This window comes from Puma concolor, chromosome E4, assembly GCF_028749965.1.
Source record: "Puma concolor isolate L17-30 chromosome E4, mPumCon1.1.hap2, whole genome shotgun sequence".
In the NCBI taxonomy this organism is placed as follows: domain Eukaryota; kingdom Metazoa; phylum Chordata; class Mammalia; order Carnivora; family Felidae; genus Puma; species Puma concolor.
Genome location: NC_141683.1, coordinates 69,696,780 through 69,716,340, shown reverse-complemented (window position 1 = coordinate 69,716,340; position 19,561 = coordinate 69,696,780). Strand labels below are relative to the sequence as shown.

General features: G+C 64.5%; 1 protein-coding gene across 1 annotated transcript in view; it reads left to right on the top strand.

Moving 5' to 3' along the window:
- CAPN2 (calpain 2) overlaps positions 1-19,335 on the top strand; it is a 38,651-nt gene extending 19,316 nt beyond the window's left edge. The window contains exons 5-21 of the mRNA XM_086693942.1: positions 223-391; positions 1,401-1,484; positions 2,943-3,028; positions 3,566-3,640; positions 4,096-4,256; positions 5,718-5,887; positions 7,155-7,166; positions 8,403-8,614; positions 9,693-9,729; positions 10,409-10,474; positions 11,382-11,439; positions 12,876-12,940; positions 13,595-13,663; positions 14,172-14,250; positions 15,372-15,488; positions 17,095-17,153; positions 18,471-19,335. Of these exons, the coding sequence (XP_086550068.1) occupies positions 223-391; positions 1,401-1,484; positions 2,943-3,028; positions 3,566-3,640; positions 4,096-4,256; positions 5,718-5,887; positions 7,155-7,166; positions 8,403-8,614; positions 9,693-9,729; positions 10,409-10,474; positions 11,382-11,439; positions 12,876-12,940; positions 13,595-13,663; positions 14,172-14,250; positions 15,372-15,488; positions 17,095-17,153; positions 18,471-18,494 (1,543 nt within the window). The 3' untranslated portion in view covers positions 18,495-19,335. The remainder of the gene's footprint in view (positions 1-222; positions 392-1,400; positions 1,485-2,942; positions 3,029-3,565; positions 3,641-4,095; positions 4,257-5,717; positions 5,888-7,154; positions 7,167-8,402; positions 8,615-9,692; positions 9,730-10,408; positions 10,475-11,381; positions 11,440-12,875; positions 12,941-13,594; positions 13,664-14,171; positions 14,251-15,371; positions 15,489-17,094; positions 17,154-18,470) is intronic.
- Positions 19,336-19,561: the final 226 nt, after the last annotated feature.

Sequence of the window (19,561 nt, the reverse complement as noted above, 5' to 3'; positions counted from 1 at the left end):
GTGTTGAGCTGTAGATGCCCAACAGCCCCTGAGCAGGCTGTCCTCGCCGTCAGGACAGACAGACAGTCCGTGTGGGAGGTCGGACCTTCCACCCCCGAGGTTCTAGGAGATTTTCGGGCGGCCACGTGGGGGGGAATCCGAGCGGAGGGTCCCTGGAGCTGCCCGCAAGGGAGGCCTGGGGCAGCGGGGGACACAGGGGCAGCGGCTTCCGTCTCCCCTCAGGGTCAACGGCTGCTATGAGGCGCTCTCGGGCGGCGCCACCACGGAGGGCTTCGAGGACTTCACCGGGGGCATCGCCGAGTGGTACGAGCTGAGGAAGGCCCCTCCCGACCTGTTCAAGATCATCCAGAAGGCTCTGCAGAAAGGCTCCCTCCTGGGCTGCTCCATCGACGTGAGTCCGGGCCCCTCCCTGCCTGCTCTGGCCGTTGGGAGCCCAGCCCCTTCAGCACGGCGTGCGCATCACCTGCATGGGTGGCCACCGCCAGGCTGTCTGCGGGCCGCTGGTGGGCAAGGGCGTGGCCAGCCTGGACCACAGGTTCCCCGAGGCCCCCACCCCTCAGCAGGTCCCGGGGGCCGGACCATGTCCAGATTCCTGCCCCCACAGCCTCCCCTGAGCTGCCTCGGGGCCCAGGGGCCTGGGGGGGGGGGGGGGGCTGCAGGAGGCATCGGAGGGACATCTCATGGCGGCCTTGCCGCACGGCCCCCCAGAGGAAGGCAAGGTTGCCCTGCGTCCCGTCCCCAGGCCTCTTCCAGGCCCAGCCCACTCTGGAGCCCGGTGCTGCTGCGGGCTTGTTCCCCACGGGGACAGACGTGAGAAGGCCCCACTCTCGGGGCCCAAGTCTCTGGGCAACTTGCTAAACAACAAACTCCTACCCAGGAAATTTGAAGACCTAATTGGCCTCACTAAGCGGTTCGTGAGTCAGGCGTCTCCCCATCCAGCCGGGGGGTGGGGGGAGGGGAGGCGTCCGCGGAGCTGCACCAAGTGGAAGGGACCCTGACTTCACCCGCACACCGTGTTGGGGCAGAATACCCTCCTCTCGGCCCCTCTGCCTGGTCACCAACACAGCGGGCCCCCTTCCGCCCAGTGGTTGGGGTGGGGGTGCTGAGGAGGTTCTAACACAACAGGGGCACATCAGCAGCCACGGCAAACAGCTGTCCTCCCGGGAGCAGCGGGCTGGGCCACCAGGGCCTCCAGCACCCTGAGGGCGTGCCCTCTCCCGTGCCCCCTGCAGAGGGCCTCCAGCGCCCGTCCGCTGGGCTCCCCAGGCCTGCTCCGTCCACGGGCAGCCGGGAGGTTGTCCTCCCCCAGGCCCGGAGGCCGGGGGTTTGGTGGAGGGACTGGAGGGAGCAGGGGTGAGGGCGAGGCCGCTGCGTCCACCTGATTCCTCCCCTGTCTCCAGATCACCAGCATGGCGGACTCGGAGGCCATCACCTTCCAGAAGCTGGTGAAGGGGCACGCGTACTCAGTCACCGGGGCGGAGGAGGTGAGGCGGCCGGGGTTTTCGGTGGGGGCGTCATGTCCCTGACGCGGCGGTCGGCTTGGCTGGGCGGGTGGTTACCAGGAGGAGGGGGGGCAGCCTCATTCCCGCGGCCCGGCCGCCAGGCCTCAGATCCCTGAAGCCGAGGGAGCCTGGGTGGGGCGGCCGGCTGGTGTCCCCTCTCGGCCGGGTCCCACCCCCCCACTGTGCTTGTTTAGACTCACTTTGCCCCCGGGACCAGCTACTGCATGCACAGAGTGGTGTAGACCCTTCAGAGTGCTTTTGCGTCTGACCTCACAACGACGTTAGTGCCCGAATTCCTGTTCAGATCGGACGGCCTCTGGCCAGCTGCCTGGGCAACTTCTCCTGAACCCCCACCCCTCCATACCCCCAAGCTGGAGGCTGTGATGACACATACCATAAGGCTGTTCCCCTGCCCGTGGTCCCCGTCTGCCCATGGCCCCCGCTGCCCGGGTCCCCGTCTGCCCGCAGTGCCCATCTGCCCACCGACCCCAGCTGCCCACGGTCCCGTCTGCCCGTGACACCCGCTGCCCGTGGTCCCCTGTCTGCCCGTGGCCCCCACTGCCCGGGTCCCCGTCTGCCCACCGACCCCCACTGCCCGGGTCCCCATCTGCCCGCAGTCCCCGTCTGCCCACGCAGTGTCACTAGAAACAGGACAGCCCCACTGCCACGTACAAACCCCACGTCGTCTGACTTGTCCGGGACTCCGTTTCTTTTAAACCCGGGACTTTTATTCTATTCTCCATCCACCACCCCCCGCGCATCCGTTGTTTTATTTTGAAAAAGTTCAAGTCTGTGGAAAAGTTGCAAGAACAGTGTGATGCCTCCCCAGTGCGGTTTCCCCAGACTCGACGCCTAGGGTTCTGCACGCGTCCTCCCTCCCTGTGCTGCTTTCCGAGCCGCATGGAAGGAAGTGTCAGACGCCATCACGCTTTGCCCCCGAATACTTCCACGGCCACCTCCCACGAGTGAGGACACTCTGTCACGTAATGCCATCTCCGTTCCCACGCCAACGAAAATAAACATCCACCCGGCAGCGGCATCTGACACAGGGTTCATGTTACGTGTTCCCAGCTGCTACAAAACACCCTTCGTAGAAACACCCCTGCCCCGTTCCCCCCCACCCCCCACCGCCCCGGGATTCACTGGAGATCCAGGCGGCACACCTGCTTCTCAGCACCTTGTTTCTGCGACAGGTCGGGAGGCGCCGGGGGCTCCCGAGACCACAGCACAGTGAAGCTGAGGTTCGGGGTCAAAGACCCGGGTCCTCCCCCAGCCGGCCCCTGGAGGGGTCTGGGGTCCAGCCCTTCTCCCTTTTCTGACCCCCTTGTAACATGGACCCCACCCCTCCTGGCTCGCGGAGAAGGGGCCTTGGGCCCGAGCGCGTCCAGGCCCGGCTGGAGCTCAGCGTCCCCCCTGCCCCTCCCTGTGCCCCGTCTGCAGGTGGAGAGCGGGGGGAGCCTGCAGAAGCTGATCCGCATCCGAAACCCCTGGGGAGAGGTGGAGTGGACGGGCCGGTGGAATGACAAGTGAGGAGAGGCGGCTGCGGGCGGGGGGAGGCCGGAGGCAGGCGGCTGTGCAGGAGCAGGGCCCCGGGGTCACAGGGCCGTGCACCCTCAGGCAGGTGCCCCTCTAGGGGCCACCAGCACATCCCAGCGGTCTGGCGCCCTGTCCAAGCCGGCGCTCCTGCCGTGAGCTCGAGGTCCACGCCTCCCTGGCTCAGCGTCCCCGCTGGCGGGCCCCGGGGGAGAACACAGGTTCCCGGGCAGGCGCCACAGCGGGGCTGCAGCCAGGTCAGGCCAGGTGCCTGCAGGTCAGCGACACCTTGGATTTTCTGTTCCCGTTAAAACGGGGCTGTCTGGTCCTGGCCGCCAATGCCGCCCCGTCTCCCCCCGGCCGGACTGTCTGTCTTCTTCCTGCCACCGTCCAGGGCGACATCTGGCCTCACCCCCTCTGTTCCTGCGGCTCCTGGCCCTCGAGTGTGTCCCCAGGGCCTCCGCTGGGGTCCTGGGGACACATCCTCGCCGGCACTGGTGCTAACGTCCTCCCGTCACGTGGTTTTCCAGCTGCCCCAACTGGAACAGCGTCGACCCAGAGGTGAGGGAGAGGCTGACCAGACGGCACGAAGACGGAGAGTTCTGGTAAGCTTGCTGGAGGGGTCTGCCGGTGGGCTGTAGCGGGACATTAGGGAGACGGGGGCCGTGGGATCTGCCCCCATCGTTTCAAATTCACCGTAAGACCCTGAATGGAACCATTCGTCCCTCTCAACAAGGGGGTGGCACAACCCCTCAGAAAGCAGGAGGGAGTCCTGCAGGCGTGTCCGGATCCCGACAGAAACCCGGAAGGACGGGGCCGTTCTCCCAACCAGTTCCGAGTTGTCCCCACACTCGAGAACCAGGCCTTTCGAGAGCAGGGCTGGGCCCGCGGGTTCACCGGTGGGCAGTGCCCAACGCGGCCCAGCGGGAAAGAGCTGGAATCCGCGCCTGCTGGCCGCTCTGCCTGCCCTCACCGGCTCCTGGGCTGGCCTTGGGCGGAAGGTCAGGGTTCGGCAGTGTGCCCTCCCGTGACCGGGGCGCCCTCGCCCTGCCTCCACCAGGATGTCGTTCGGTGACTTTCTGAGGCACTATTCTCGCCTGGAGATTTGCAACCTGACCCCCGACACCCTCACCAGTGAGTCCTACAAGAAGTGGAAGCTCACCAAGGTGGACGGGACCTGGAGGCGGGGCTCCACCGCGGGAGGCTGCAGGAACTACCCGAGTAAGGCCGCCCGCCGGGCCCCTGCCCGGCCACACCCCACACGCGGCCTCCCCAGCCCTAGGTTCCCCTGTGCCATGGCCCCCACCACACCCCGTGAGGCCGAGCGTGGTCCCAGCTCAGGCCCACGGGCCACTCCGTCCACGTGAAGCCCAGGCAGCCCCGCCCTGCAGGGACCTCGCCCACGGGGCCGCTGCACACCCGGGCCCCAACCGTCGCCCGCAGCCCTCTTGCGCGCTCGGGCCCGGCTCAGACGGGGTCCCCGGTCCCTCCCTCGTTGACCCCCGACCTTCTGCCTTGTGGCCCAGGGCTCCCCTCCCCCCGAGCCGCAGAAATTGAGTCGGTGTGATATGACACATCGGGCCTGGGGACCGTCCCAAGTGGTTTATGTGCATTTGACCCCGTCTGTCTTCATGAGCCTCCACGGCGGGCACACTGCTGTCCTCTTCATCTTTAAGGTGAGGGGACCGCCGTTTGGAGAGGTTAAGTGACCTCACGGTACCCCTCACGGGGACGTGACGCAGGCAGTCTGACCGTGGAGGCCACGTGATGGTCGTGTGCCGATTCTCCACCGATGGGGACACTGGGGCTCCCGGGCCGCGGACAGGTGGTGGGACCTCGAGTTCTGGTGCTTTCAGTCCTTCCCCTCCAGCCACCAAGTGGCGGTTCCAGAGGTGCTGGGGAGGCCGTCTGCCCCCGACAAGCCGCTCGCTGGATGCGGGGCCGGCAGATCTCTCAGGGGCCAGATGGGAAACATCTGGGGCTTGGTGAGCGTCAGTTTCCACCGCTTTTCGGTCAGCTCCGCCGCCGTCACCCGAAGGCCGCCAGGCCTTCGACAGCATGGCCGTGTTGTCATAAAGCTTTATTTACGAAAACAGGCGGCCAGGGGCCCTCCGAGCTGTAGTTTGCTGACCCCTGCACCAAATGATGCCTTTATTTCCCCAACAAAGAGTTTATCCTGTTAGGTGGGTGAGGGGAGTTGTTCTCAGACGTGAACGAGTCTCCGGTCCTTCCATAAATGGACTTTGGAACTGGGAGGGGTGGGGGGGGCAGACACACCCTGGGGTGGACAACGGGACACAGAAGAAGAGGCGGGAATTTGCACAGGATGTTCCTGCCTCGGGGTTCACGGAGGGCGTGCGGGAGCGTGTGCCCCCACAGTGTCCCAGCCCGGCCAGCTGGGCCTGGGGTGGGACAGGGGCCGCAGGGGCTCAGCCCTAACACCCTGTTCCCGACTGACAAAGATGAGCCAGCCTGAGGGCGGGCGAGAGAACCGTGCGAGGGAGTTTCTGACATGGGTCCCCGTGGTCCCCAGGCAAGTGCCGGCCGGCTCTGTCCACAGCCCCCCAGCGCCCGCCCACCTGCCCACCCGTCTTTACGAGGCTCCCTCCCCCTCCCCGTGCGCACCTGCAGGGGCAGGGGCGGCCCCGAATCCTCAGTGACCCGGCCCCTCTCTGGCCGCAGACACGTTCTGGATGAACCCTCAGTACCTGATCAAGCTGGAGGAGGAGGACGAGGACCAGGAGGACGGAGAGAGCGGGTGCACCTTCCTGGTTGGCCTCATCCAGAAGCACCGGCGGCGACAGAGGAAGATGGGGGAGGACATGCACACCATCGGCTTCGGCATCTATGAGGTGGGGGCAGCACGGGCCGCCTCCTTCCCTGCTCTCAGCCCCGGGGGACTGCCCTCCCCATGGGCACGGTGGGCCCCGGGGCCCTGTCAGGAGGCCAGCCCAGGGAAAGCAGGGCTTTTACAGCAAAACTCTGTGTGCGAGATGTGGCGGCCGGGCCGGGTCGGTGCGAGGAGACACCCCGAGGTCCCTGCAGCTGGTCCGTGTCCCCGGAGGTGCCTAGGGCTTGCCTAGGCCCCACAGCCGCTTTGGGGACAGTCTACTCTTTTTAGAGGCCTCTCGCCTCTTCTGAGACACCCCCCCCCCAACCAGGCCTGGTGCTCTGCTTGGCCCGCCGACCTCCAGGCCTAGAACAGAGCCCCCACAGGGGACACTTCGGGCAGGTACCGCTCCAGCGTCCCGCTGGGACCAGCTCAGGGCCGGGAACGCGAGCTCTGTGCCGCCCGCAGGGGCTTCATTTCCAACCAGGTTGAAGCAAGGCCAGGCTCCGCCCCCCACCATGCCCGCCCCAGTCCTCCCTGCAGCACGGCCCAGAGCCGCTCGGATGAGGAGGGGCGGTCCCCACATTCAGGGAAACCTCCGTGGTGGGGAGGGCAGCGTGCCGCTGGTAGAGGTCAGAGGTCAGACGCTCACTCATCACTGGCAACGTGGCGCCCGTAACAGGACCCCGCCTGTAGAGTGGGTCACCTGCCATTGTTGCAGGCGTGCACGTGAACTCTGAGCCCCTCGGCCTCCGAAACGGGAGCTGAGGACTTCTGCTCTGGGACAAAGCGACCCCAGGGAAAATGCCAACGGGACGTGACGCAGAGCCCACCCCCCGCCTCATGGGTGTGCAAAGCCGGTCCTGGGCTCTGGAGCTGGGGAGCACGGGGGGTCACTTGGTCCCCTTTAGAGACAAGGAAACTTTGGCAACAGAGGGAGCTGACTCGCCCAAGGACACACACGGGCTGGGTGTGACGCCTGCTGGCTCCCAGCCCGGCGGGCACCCTCGAGTTGGGGGCGGGGAGACCTCAGCCGGGCGTTTCACGGCTCCGTGCCCCGGTTTTATGCTCCATAAATTAGCAATGGCGCTAAGGGCTCAGCCACATTGTTGCTGGGTCACGAGGTTTGTCCTCCGTGTGGGAACGGTTGGGGCCCCTTGGAAAATAATTACCGTGCTGAGTCACTTCACGTTGCTAGAGCTGCAGAGGATAGGCGGCTGCAGCCCATCACGGGGGTGACCTCATACAGCTTCCGGGAATCTGAAGTGTGCTCTCCTTTGTGCCCGCAGGTGCCGGAGGAGGTACGTCCGGGAGACGCTGGCTCGTGTTCACCACCAGGCACAAGGCCCCGACTGCTGGCTTGGGGGGTCCCGGGAGGCCTGGGCAGGGCCGGTGGCTGGGGGCACCCTGGGGAGGTTGCTCAGGTCCCAGGGCCTGCTGGGCCGAGCTCAGGGCCAGGTCTCCGGGGAGTCCCTGCGGGGCACGGGTCAGCTCTGGGTGGACGACGTGTGGTCTGGGACGCAGGAGGCTCTCCGCGGAGTCCTGCGGTTCCCCCTAAAACAAGCCTGAAGGGAAAGGTGAGCCCCAGGACTGTGCCTAAGATGATGTGGGAGCCCAGGGGCCTGGATCCACTCCCCAGCCCTGCCATTTGCAGGCCGTGTGACCTCAAACAAGTTATGGGTCCTCTCTGGACCTCAGTTTCTTTCTCTTTTTTTTTTTTTTTTTTAATGTTTTAAATGTTTTATTATTTATTTCTGAAAAAGAGAGCATGAGCAGGGGAAGCAGAGAGAGAGGGAGGCACAGAATCCCAAGCAGGCTCCAGGCTCTGAGCTGTCGGCACAGAGCCCGACGTGGGGCTCGAATTCATGCACAGCGAGATCACGACCTGAGCCGAAGTAGGACGCTTAACTGACTGAGCCCCCAGGCGTCCCTCTCTGTTTCTTTTTCAATAAAACTTGGTCCACCACCCACCTGGAGGGACCATAGCGATGAGGTGAATGGCGTGAGAGCACGTAGTAGGCTCACAGCTGGCATTAGCAGGCTGGTGGGAAGTACAGCAGCCATGTGGGTCCATAAAGGCCATGGGTGATCCAGTGACCATGCAGCGTGCCCCCCTCCACCCCAGTGGTACACACTGTCGGGCCGGGCAGTGCCGTCCGGGGCAAGCTGGGCTTCTCCGGATCCCTCTGGTGAGTTCCGGCCTCGCGGCGGCCAGCCCGACCACACCTGCCTTCCTGGCCCGGCCCCGTCCTGACTTTTGTTCACGTGTCATACACCACACAGCACTGATCCGACTCCTGCGGGGGGCCTCACGGCCGAGCCCCTCCGTGTGCAGATGGGGTCTCTGCAGAGCTGGGTGCACGCGGGACCCCCGCCGCACGTGCCCTGAGTCCCTCCGTGGACATTTGTTCTCGCGGGCGGGAAGTTTGCGTTTGATCTGGAACGACGGGCATCGTCGCCTTCTCCGTGAGCGAAAACAACGCGGATTTGGGGCTCTCTCTGCCGTCTACTCCCTTCTGTGTCTGTTTGTCCCTCAGATGACTGGACAGACTAACATCCACCTCAGCAGAAACTTCTTCCTGACGCACCGGGCGAGGGAGCGGTCCGACACCTTCATCAACCTGCGGGAGGTGCTGAACCGGTTCAAGCTGCCGCCTGGGGAGTACATCCTGGTGCCGTCCACCTTCGAGCCCAACAAGGACGGGGACTTCTGCGTCCGGGTCTTTTCCGAGAAGAAGGCCGACTACCAGTAGGTGCTCCTGCCCTCCTCCCCGCCCCCCCGTCCCCATCCCCGTCCCCTGGAGCGCGGCGCCCTCCCTCCGAGTTTCTGCTCTGTGACACCCGCCCGCTTCCAGGGCGCAGCTGGAAGGACCTCAGCGTCACATTCCAGCGAGCAAAGAAATGAGCCACGCGGGGTATTCGCGGTTAGAAAGGGCGGCTGTGGAGCCTAGCGCAGAATCTGCTGTGGCAGCTGCGTCTCCGAAAGATCGAGCTGTCACATTCGCCGTAACGACACGGGTTGGACGGCTGAACCCAGGCGCCTCACAGGGAGAGGCCGGGCCGCACCGTATAATCCTTTCCGTCCAGCGGCCCTCGAGTGACGGCCTCGGTGGTCACTGGGCCCGGCGGTCCAGGGCCACTTGTCAGGATGGCTCGGTTCCCAATGGCTCTTGCCCCGTTGGCCGCTGCCTCAGCCGCATCTATTCGGTTGGGCACCTGATTGCAGGAGACGTAATCCTCCTCGGCGGCTTAAGCAAAAGGAGATTTACGGAGAAACACGGGGGCTTTGAACAGATGGGAAGCAGGGCACACGGCACGTGCTCTGTTGCCTCTACCTCGTGCCACGGGCTCCCATCAGACCCAGGACAGTGTGTCCGATGGGCCGGCTCGGGCCAGCCGCGGGCACAGCGGCCGGGGCCCTGGGTGGACCAGTGGAGGGTCCCGGGGCCCAAGAAGGGCCCAGCGCCGCACACAGCACAGGGCACCGCCCGAGCTGCCCGAGATTCAGCTGAGACCACACCCCGGCCTCCGAGCAGGACACGTAGGCAGCAGGGACCTTGCAGGATCCCGGGTGTGGAAGGTTTATGTGACAGAGATTGCCGCAGAATCGGAGAGCGGGTGCCGGGGTCTGCTGTCCCCACACATGCTTCTCAAGGAGCAAGAAAGTCCCTGCCCGCCTCCGCCTCCTCCGTGCAGGGCTGTGGTCCAGTGACCCTGCCCGCCCCGCCCTGCCCTAACAGTCACACGTGCCATCGGCCTTGATTTTGGCACCACGTGCATCCCACCCCCACCTCCTTTCCGGTAACACAGTCTCCCTCTGTTTCCAGGGTGGTTGATGACGAGATCGAGGCTGACCTTGATGAGGTGTGTGTGACCTCCGGACCTGCCCGCTCTGCCCCCGACTGCCCAGGATCCAGAGGGGCCCCTCCTAATCGCTAGGGGGCCCCAGGACCTTGTGCCCGCAGCTTGAAACTAGGGTCGCCCCCTGCACCTGCACCGGCCAGTGCGTGGCCCTTGACCACCCCACCCCCGCGCACGGGACCACGGGCTTCTCGCCACCTTTCCTGGGCCTCAGTTTCCTCATCTGTAAAATGAAAACGCTGGGTGATGAGATTTCTGAGGCTCCCGAGGGTAACACCAAGGGTCGCTGTTCAAATAGTGGTGAATCCCGAGGGTTTGGGGGTCCCAGGGGAGGCCTGACCACCACAAATCCCAAGTCCAGGAAGGAGACCACAGCCAACATGACGGAAGGCCCTTCCTCTGTCCCCTGTCCCCAGGGAGAGAGTGAATAGTCCAGGGGCCACTGTCAAAGACCTTCTAGAACATTCCGGCTGGGCTCTGCTTCTGGATCCCCACTAGTGTAGACCAGGAAGGGTGTCCTGGTTGAGGGCTAGAGGAGACGCCTCCATGAGGACTTGTTAACCCCTCCCTCAGGCTTTCCATCCCTCTCTCATCCACCCTTAATTCCTCACACTGCCCTTGGTCTCAAGCCCGCGGGAGGCGCCTCCTTGGCTCTGACCTGCTCCCGTATCCCCCCTTCCAGAACGATGCCAGCGAGGACGACATTGACGACGGCTTCAGAAGGCTGTTTGCACAGCTGGCAGGCGAGGTGGGTGTCTGCACACGCAGCCTCTGCCCTGCGCTGCGGTCCACTCGAAGGGACAGTCTCGTCCCCGACGCGACTCCAAAGGGGCAGAGGCAAGAGTAGAAGCAAGAGGCGTCGCGGGGGGACTGGGGCTCCTGCCCACACGGTGGGGCTGCCGCCTGGCGTCTGCTCTGGCTCCGACTCCCTCTGGCCTTAGGGTTCCAGCTGCTTCCTGTCCTCTGCATCCAGCTGGGATGTCCCTGATGTCCACAGAGACGCTCAAGGGACAGAAGGGTAGCACATCTCAAGAGCACGGCTCAGGGCACAGTTCATTCAGGCGCTTCCCCCCGCCCCTCCCCCGCCCCCCACTGTCCGGCCCTGTCTGCCCAGCCAGTCCAGAGCTCTGGGGCCACCAGGTCTCTGGCCTCATGTCACAGACACCTGTTCCCGCTGGTCCGCGGCACGTGGGCCCCGCCCCCACCCCTAGGAGAAGGGACTGTGGCCCATGGTGGTCCTGCGACTTGGGCTCGTCCCCCCGTCCCTCCTCCCCTGTCCTCCAACACGAGGGCGTGTGTAGGGCACCAGACTCGCCCCGGGAGCTGGGGCCTCAGAGGCAGAGTGGCGGGGAGACAGCTGGGCCCTCACCAGCTTTGCAAGGAGCCAGACCCGGGTTTCAAAGGGGAGGAAAGGGGCGACGGGCGGAGGACTGGGATCAGAAGGGCGTCGAGTGGGACCGCACGCGTGAGCGGAGCGGAGGGTTCTCAACTGTGTCCACGGGGCCTGCAGTCCGCCGGGACGTGCGGCCTGCAGGGGGCGCTGGACCCGCACATCACAGGCCCCGCCCAGCCCCGCCCAGTGCACCTGACGTGGGCGGAGCCTCCCGCGTCCGGCGGCCGCCGGGCGGTGACCACGCTCTGCTTCGTGCCCACAGGACGCGGAGATCTCGGCCTTCGAGCTGCAGACCATCCTGAGGAGGGTGCTGGCCAAGCGTAAGTGCCCTCCTGGTGGGGCCCCGGTCCCCTCCCAGCCGCCGGTCCCCTCCCGCCCGCACGTAAACACCCGCCAGCCCCCGCCCCCCTGAGGAACTGGGCAGAGGAGGCTCTGTGTGCCCTGGTCACTCAGGATCAGAGGGCCCCAGGTCGAGACCACCACTGGCTGGCTCTTGCTGGAAGCCCGTGCGCGGAGAGCCTCGGGCTCTCTTGCTGCACCTGGAAAGCAGGAGCGTCACTACCTAACCCCAGAGATTGGGGAGCCTCCAACGGGTGCCCTGCGAAGCTGCCTGACGCAGAGCCCGAGCTCCGTGTGGCGGCCCCTCGGACGGTCAGCTGGAAGGGGGGCGGAGCCGTGGATGGAGTGATACCACCTCACTCAGTAGCCAGGGTGGAAGGGTAAACGGGCCGTCTGGAACCACGGAAGGGTGTGCAAACCATCTCCCCAGCGTGCATATCAGGAGCCTCGTCTGACTGGCTCTTTACTCGGAGAGCCATGGTTTCCCTTGAACTGATGAGCCAGGCCAGGGACCTGAGGGCCCAGAGGCGGCTGGCAGGCTCCTGGAAGAAGGGGTGAGGCCCAGAGGGGCCTGAGGAGGGCCCGGGACACCTGGAACTGCGTCCGAGTCAGAAACAGGACAGGCCAGCCCCGGGGACACATTTCCTCCCCCGCAAATTATCACAAGAGCCGCACGGCCCTCAGAGACTGCCGTCCCCGCGCGGGTCTGTGTGAGGTCAGACCCCGCGAGCCTGGACGTCGCCGTGTCCTGAGCAGCAGCCCTGGGCGCCACCAGCAGCCGGCCTAACCCATGGCAAACTCCCTCACGGCCAGAGAAGAGCCTGGCCGGCCGCCCATCCACCGCGGAGGATGTGGGGAGAGACCCGCTCGTAACCGGTTCCTCCCCGGGCAGGCCAGGCGCGGACAAGAAGATGGTGCGCGTCCCGGAGGCCACCAGGCACGAGTGAGGTCACAGGGCTGCTGAGGCGTCTGGCCGTCAAGGCCTCCTGTTCCCGCGCAGACGGAGGCGGAAAGAGCCAGGCCGCGCCGGGGCTCAGCCTCCCTGCCCCCGGCTGCCCGCTGACCCCTGCCTCTGCCCCGGCCGGGGAGGGGTCTGTGCCCACGAGGGCAGCTGCGAGTTAAGTGGCAGCCTTTACAAGGACAGGACAAGAGGGGGACCCCTCATGGAGTCCGGGAGGGAACAGGCTCCTACTTGTGATGAGGGTCTCCTGCAGGTCGCCAGCCACCCACCGCGGCCACTCCGGACAGGTTCTGGTCCTCGGGGCAAATCACAGGCGGACGCCCCCCTCCCCTGGCCCCTCCGACAGCCACCGGCCTGCTGTGGCCCTGGAGGGACGGATGAGCACTTCCTCGAGGGGGATCCCGGGGACAGCGCGTCTCTGTGCGACGTAACCATCACTGGTACTTTGTCTTACAGGCCAGGACATCAAGTCGGATGGCTTCAGCATCGAGACCTGTAAGATCATGGTGGACATGCTGGACGTATCCTTCCAGGCGGCAGAGCCCAGACACGGCGTTTGAGACCCCCGCCCTGGGGGCTCTGACACCGCGCCCCGCCCGTCCAGGGGCCCCTGAAGGGGAGCTGAGGAGCTGCAGATGAGGGGAAGCCGAGGGCCGTGTCCCAGGTCCCCGCACGGGAGGCGGCCGCTCAGCTGTGCCCGAGCGGCCGTGGAAAATACCCCGCAGACCAGTCTCCTCTGGTTGTGGGTTTTCCCGATCTGTGGGTGCGGAGCCCGCCCACCGTGGGCAGCTCCTTCCCCGGCCGCCCGCAGCCTCGACTCGTGGCTCAGGGACAAGTCCTGGGCACGGGTGCTCTGTGCTGCTCGAAGTTTCCTCTCGTGGGCTCACAGTGGTTGCCTCACAAGAGGCCTTAGAAGCACTGCAGAACTTAGCGGGGGGGGGGGGGGGGGGGCTCTGCAGGTCATGTGACAGCTCGTTCTCACCGGGGCCGGGGCCCCCCGCATCCCCAGACCAACCAGCAAAGATCAGGGTCGCCAGAGGCCTCCTGGGCCCTCCGCCAGCCTCAGAGGCAGGCCGGGTCCTACAGCAGGAGCCGCCTGCAGATATGCTGTGGGCGTCAGCGCCATCCGGTGGAGGGGACGCACCCACGGCCGGGCTCTCCTTAACCGCGGGCAGTCAGATGGCAGTGGCAAGCTGGGGCTGAAGGAGTTCTATGTTCTTTGGACAAAGATTCAGAAGTACCAGGTGAGCGCCCGGGGGCCGCCGGGGGCGGGGGGGCTGTGTCAGGGTCGTGCGGTGCCCGTACAACCCTTTGCGAGGTGGGAGGGACATCCCCAGGGTGGCGACTGGACCCACAGAGACAGGCTGGCCACACGCAGACAGCAAAGATGAGCCCGCCTCCTGCCCTCGCCTGGCACTGACCGGAAATGGGGTCCCCTAACAGCTGTTCCCAAAAGCGTCCTGGAGAAGCCACGTCGCCTTTTGTAACATGGGTTTTTAGCAGCTCAAGCACGACAGTCGGATAAGATAACGTGAGCCGTGGTGGCTGGCTGGTTGGCTGACGGGCGTACTGACAAACCGGCTCACGGGAGAGGCCAACGCTATTAGCTAATTAAGGCAGAAAGGTGGGCGACTCTTCCAAGGCCACCGGAGGCAAAGCTGGGAAATCTGCATCCGCGTGGCACTCGGCGCGAGCCAACTCGCTGCCTGCCTCGCTTTGGGTCATGGTTCTTGGAATTATTTCTCGTTCCAGAAAATTTACCGGGAAATCGACGTGGACAGGTCTGGCACCATGAACTCCTACGAGATGCGGAAAGCACTGGAGGAAGCAGGTAACGCCTCGTGGATGTTTTCTCCCTTCCGTCCGGCCGCGGGATACGCGAGCGCTGGCTCCGTCCTGGCTGTGGGGTACGGGAGACTGTGCTCCGCACCCTGTGGAGGTCGGTGACCGTGAGACAAAGGGGGTGCTGCTTTGGTACAAACACGTCCTTTCCGTTCCCCTTTTAAAAGCTCCCTGGTAAAACGCTCTGCCCGCCATACCTTCCTGAATCTACATTTCCTCCGAGAGGCTGGCGGGGCGAGCGGGCCCCCGGCCCTTGCCAGGTGCAGGGCTGACACGAGGGTCTCTGCTCCCCTCTGGAGTGAGTCCCCCACGGGCAACATAAAATCCCGACACTGAGACCCCAGATACCTGGATTCAGCGAGATCCACCTCCCCCGACGCGGTCCCAGTGCGAGGGAGGTGCCCCCCGCTGCGGGGCCTTCCGGACTAGGACGGCAAGGCACCACGGCCGTGTTCTGGCAACGGGTGGACAAAAGGAGGGAGAGATGGGCTCCCCCCGCCGTCAGGCACACGACCCCCTGGCAGGACTGAGTCAAGAGCCCTCAGTGTGCTGCAGGGGAGGCAGGAAACATGGTCCTGATTTCAGGCAGCCGTGGCCCAGTGGAAATCCTGCCACGGGAACAGAAATTATCGCTAATCTCGGACAGACAGTCTCTGCCACGTGCATCCAGGAAGTTAGTCTCCAGGGGATTCAGAGCTAAACAGCCGGGAGAGGAAGCACAGGGAGAGGTGGCCACGGGGACGGGCCACAGGGGTGGGGGTGGGCCACAGGGACAAGGATGGGCCACGGGGACGGGGACGGGCCACAGGGTCAGGGATGGGCCATGGGGATGGGGATGGGCCACGGGGACGGGGACAGGCCACAGGGTCAGGGATGGGCCATGGGGGTGGGGACGGGCCACAGGGACAGGGATGGGGACAGGAAGCCTCATGGCAGCCTGCGGGGACAGGCAGAGCCAGGTGAGCGGTCAGAGTCGGGAGCAAGGGTGGGAGCGGCAGGTCCCCAGGCGAGCACCAGGGGATGGGGCGGCGGCGACGTGAGGGCCACGTCTGTGGCACGGGCGCCGTGTGACGCACACCCTGAGGCCGCGCCCTCTTCCTCCGACTTCAGGCTTCAAGCTGCCGTGTCAGCTCCACCAGGTCGTCGTTGCGCGCTTTGCGGACGACGACCTCATCATTGACTTCGATAACTTCGTTCGGTGTCTGGTCCGGCTGGAGACGCTGTTCAGTGAGTGGCCGCTTGGGGAAAGGCCCGTCCCAGTCCAGTGCTTGGTGGAGGGGAGGCCGCCTGGAAGGGCGTGTGTGCGCCATTGACTGTGCAGACCCTGTGGGCGGAGGGAGGAGCTGGTGACTGAGCAAGGAGAAGGAGAGAGGGGGAGGAGGAGGAGGAAGGAGGAGGGGGTAAGAGGAGGAGGAGGGGGAAGAGGAGTGAAGAGAGAGAAGAGGAGAAGGGGGAAGAGAGGGAGGAGGAGGAGGAGGGAGGAGGAGGAGGGAGGAGGAGGAGGAGGGAGGAGGAGGAGGAGGGAGGAGGAGGAGGGAGGAGGAGGAAGAGGAGGAGGAGGGAGGAGGAGGAAGAGGAGGAGGAGGGAGGAGGAGAAAGAGGAGGAGGAGGGAGGAGGAGGAAGAGGAGGAGGAGGGAGGAGGAGGAAGAGGAGGAGGAGGGAGGAGGAGGAAGAGGAGGAGGAGGGAGGAGGAGGAAGAGGAGGAGGAGGGAGGAGGAGGAGGGGGAGGAGGAGGGAGGAGGAGGGGGAGGAGGATGGAGGAGGAGGGGGAGGAGGATGGAGGAGGAGGGGGAGGAGGAAGGAGGAGGAGGGAGGAGGAGGAGGGAGGAGGAGGAAGAGGAGGAGGAGGGAGGAGGAGGAAGAGGAGGAGGAGGGAGGAGGAGGAGGGAGGAGGAGGAGGGAGGAGGAGGAGGGAGGAGGAGGAAGAGGAGGAGGAAGAGGAGGAGGAGGGAGGAGGAGGAAGAGGAGGAGGAGGGAGGAGGAGGAAGAGGAGGAGGAGGGAGGAGGAGGAAGAGGAGGAGGAGGGAGGAGGAGGAGCGGGAGGAGGAGGAGCGGGAGGAGGAGGAGCGAGAAGGGGAGGGGGAGGGGGAAGAGGGGGGAGGAGAGGAGGGGGAGGAGGAGAGGGAAGGGGGAGGAGGGGGGAGGAGAAGTGGAGTGAGGAGGAGGGAGGAGAAGGGAGGAGGAGGGAGGGGAGGAGGAGGAAGGAGGAGGGGGAGGAGAAGGAGGAGGGGAAGAGGAGTGAAGAGAGAGAGGAGGAGGAGGGGGAAGAGGGGAGGAGGAGGGAAGAGAAGGAGAGGGAAGAGGGGAGGAGGAGGGAGGAGGAGGAGGAGGGAAGGGGAGGAGGAGGAGGAGGAGGGAAGGGGAGGAGGAGGAGGAGGGAGGGGGAGGAGGAGGAGGAAGGAGGAGGGGGGAAGAGGAGGAGGAGGGGGAAGAGGAGTGAAGAGAGAGAAGAGGAGGAGGGGGAAGAGGGGAGGAGGAGGGAAGAGAAGGAGAGGGAAGAGGGGAGGAGGAGGGAGGAGGAGGAGGAGGGAAGGGGAGGAGGAGGGAAGGGGAGGAGGAGGAGGAGGGAGGGGGAGGAGGAGGAGGAAGGAGGAGGGGGGAAGAGGAGGAGGAGGGGGAAGAGGAGTGAAGAGAGAGAAGAGGAGGAGGGGGAAGAGGGGAGGAGGAGGGAAGAGAAGGAGGGGGAAGAGGGGAGGAGGAGGGGAAGAGGAGTGATGAGAGAGGAGGAGGGAGGAGGAGGAGGAGGAAGAGGGGAGGAGGAGGGAGGAGGAGGGGGAGGAGGAGGAGTGCTCACCGATGGCCCTCCTCCCACCCCCCACCCCCCTCCCTCAGGGATATTTAAGCAGCTGGATCCCGAGAACACTGGGACCATTGAGCTCGACCTCATCTCTGTAAGTCAGCCGCTCACAAGGCACCGGGAGCTGTGACGGGGGGGGGGGGGGGGGGGGCGGGACAGGGACCCGTGGCTGTTGGCTTAAAAAGCTCCACCTTGCAAGTGTCGTGGCCGTGGGAGGCGGGCCTGTGAACGGGTGTGAGGTCCCACCACAAACGTGCACACCCTTCCCCGCACCCCCCCGCTGACCCTCGGGCCCGGGAGACACTCCCGGTTCCTCCTCCCACGCAATTTGCCAAGTGCACACGCGGGAAAACGACGAGGGGAAAACGAAGTGCTTGTTCACGTGAACGAGAGATGGTGGTCACGTAAGAAAATTCTCCTGCATGAAATTCAAGTGGGTTTGGGGAAGATGTGTCCTTCTTAGACCAGATCTACTTAAAATACTTCCTGGGCAGATTACCTTATTCCCCCACCCCCCGCCCCGGTTAAAAATACATAAACTTGCCGTAGAGAGTTGCCGAGCTCCTGGTCCGGAGCCCCAGCAAGGCCCAGGGGACCGTCAGTCCCAATGCAGCGGGCTGACAGGTCCCGTGAAAAGCAAAGTGCAAAATGTCCTGTCACCCTGGTGCCAGAACGTTCTCCCCTTCAGGAGGAAGGGCACGCCCTCCCGGTCGTGGCCTCACGTTTGCTGTCAGGGGAGCTGAGCTCGGAGCAGCACAGGCTGGCGAGGGCCGGTCAGGGGCCGGTGCCCAGGGGAATGACACGGTCCCATGCTCCAGCCAGGAGCAAAGTGACAAGGGGACAGGTGTAAGGGACTAGGGACTCCTGTCCTTGAACTTTGACCTGGGGGAAGCCAGAATGAAGTAGCTTTGCACCTGCTATGATGCATTATAAAGGACCTTCAGCCAACTGAGAATACATTTTAGCTGGCTACAATGACACAGGTAACTTCTAGAACGAGGCTGCAGTCTCAGTCTCGGCCCCGGCTGCACGACGCACCATGGGCAGCTTTGCAGAAGCCGGGGACCCGGGCCCGGGTCCCGGACCGACTGGAGCAGAGCGTGACCCAGAGCCCCCACTTGACCCCCACTTGACCGAGGTCGAAAGCACTGGTTTCGGGGACAGCCGAACTAATAATGTTCACCCGACCTGGAGGGGGCGGCAGGAAATGCCGCGTGGTCCGGTCTGTCTCGTGGCCGTCGGCCTGTGAGCCGGGTCGTGCCCCTGACCTGGGCCGGGCCAGGCTGTAGAAGTGGGGAGGAGAACCCGCGAGTCTGTGCCCCGATCCCTGTCTGCTCCAAGTCGTTCTTCCAGAATGACCGTTAGTTCTGCACAAGGTGTCTGAGCTGACCGGCTGTCTTCCTCCTCACAGTGGCTCTGCTTTTCAGTCCTCTGAAGTCCTAACTGATCTGCCTGAAGACAGCCAGCCGAGGACGAAGCCCCCACAGAGAAACTTTTTATCTGGACCCCAAAATGACGGGAACATTTACCTAACCGATGAATGGCTAGAGCTGAAAATAAAGATACTTTCTGAGACAGGTCTCACGTCTCACAGTAAAAAAGATCTGCGTATCCTGGTATTACATGCAGGTGACTCACTCCATCCTGGGTTAGCTCAGAGAAAACCTTCCATCTATAAACAGGTCCACGGTTTACTTTTACCCACTTGCCCGTTTATGGCAATATCCAATTGGAGAAAAACACAGGGAGGTATTTTTAACCGCTGACCAAACACGAAGTCAGTCTCCAAGGACACGAGGTCCTTGCTGGGACCACTGAAAGTAAATTCCCGATTAACGATGCGGCTGTGGCGTTTGCCGAACAGCAGCGCGCGTCCCTGGAGTGAAACAGAAAACAGGAAGCATTGCAGAGTGACAGGCCGGGCCAGCACGCACACCTCCGTCACGTGGTTGCAGAGAGAGCCAGGTTTTATGTAGAACGGCCCGGTGACCCGTGTGTCGCAGAAGATGCTGAAGCCACGCGGCCCTCGGCCCGCTAACCGAAGCGTGCGTGAAAGCAGGTGCCTGGCGTCCAAGCCGATTACGGGAAAGGACAGGACGAGCCGTTCGTGGCCGGGACGTCGGCACCCCCGCGCTTGTGCGTGGAGCCGGGAGGGACACGGGTGGGAGAGCTTGAGCCCTGCTTCACCCCGGAAGACGCGAGCCGCCTTACACACCTACCGCCTTGTTGCCTTACTTCCTGCTGAACGTGCTGTTAATAAAGAGTGACCCAGGCGGTCCGGCGTGCCGTGCTGTCCTTTGGGGGCCCCGCGGCGGGCGGTGCACCCGGGTCTCGGCCTGTTCCCGCTCCAAGGTCACCTCTCGTTTCCCCTCTTGAGAGTTAAAGGCAGCTTGGAACTATGCAGTTTCTTAATCCAATTCAGAGGCTCTCAAGTGTCCACAAAGTAGGTCCGGCTCTCCTCTGCTGCCCCTGGCCTCCCCCGAGGAGGCCCAGGCAGGTCCT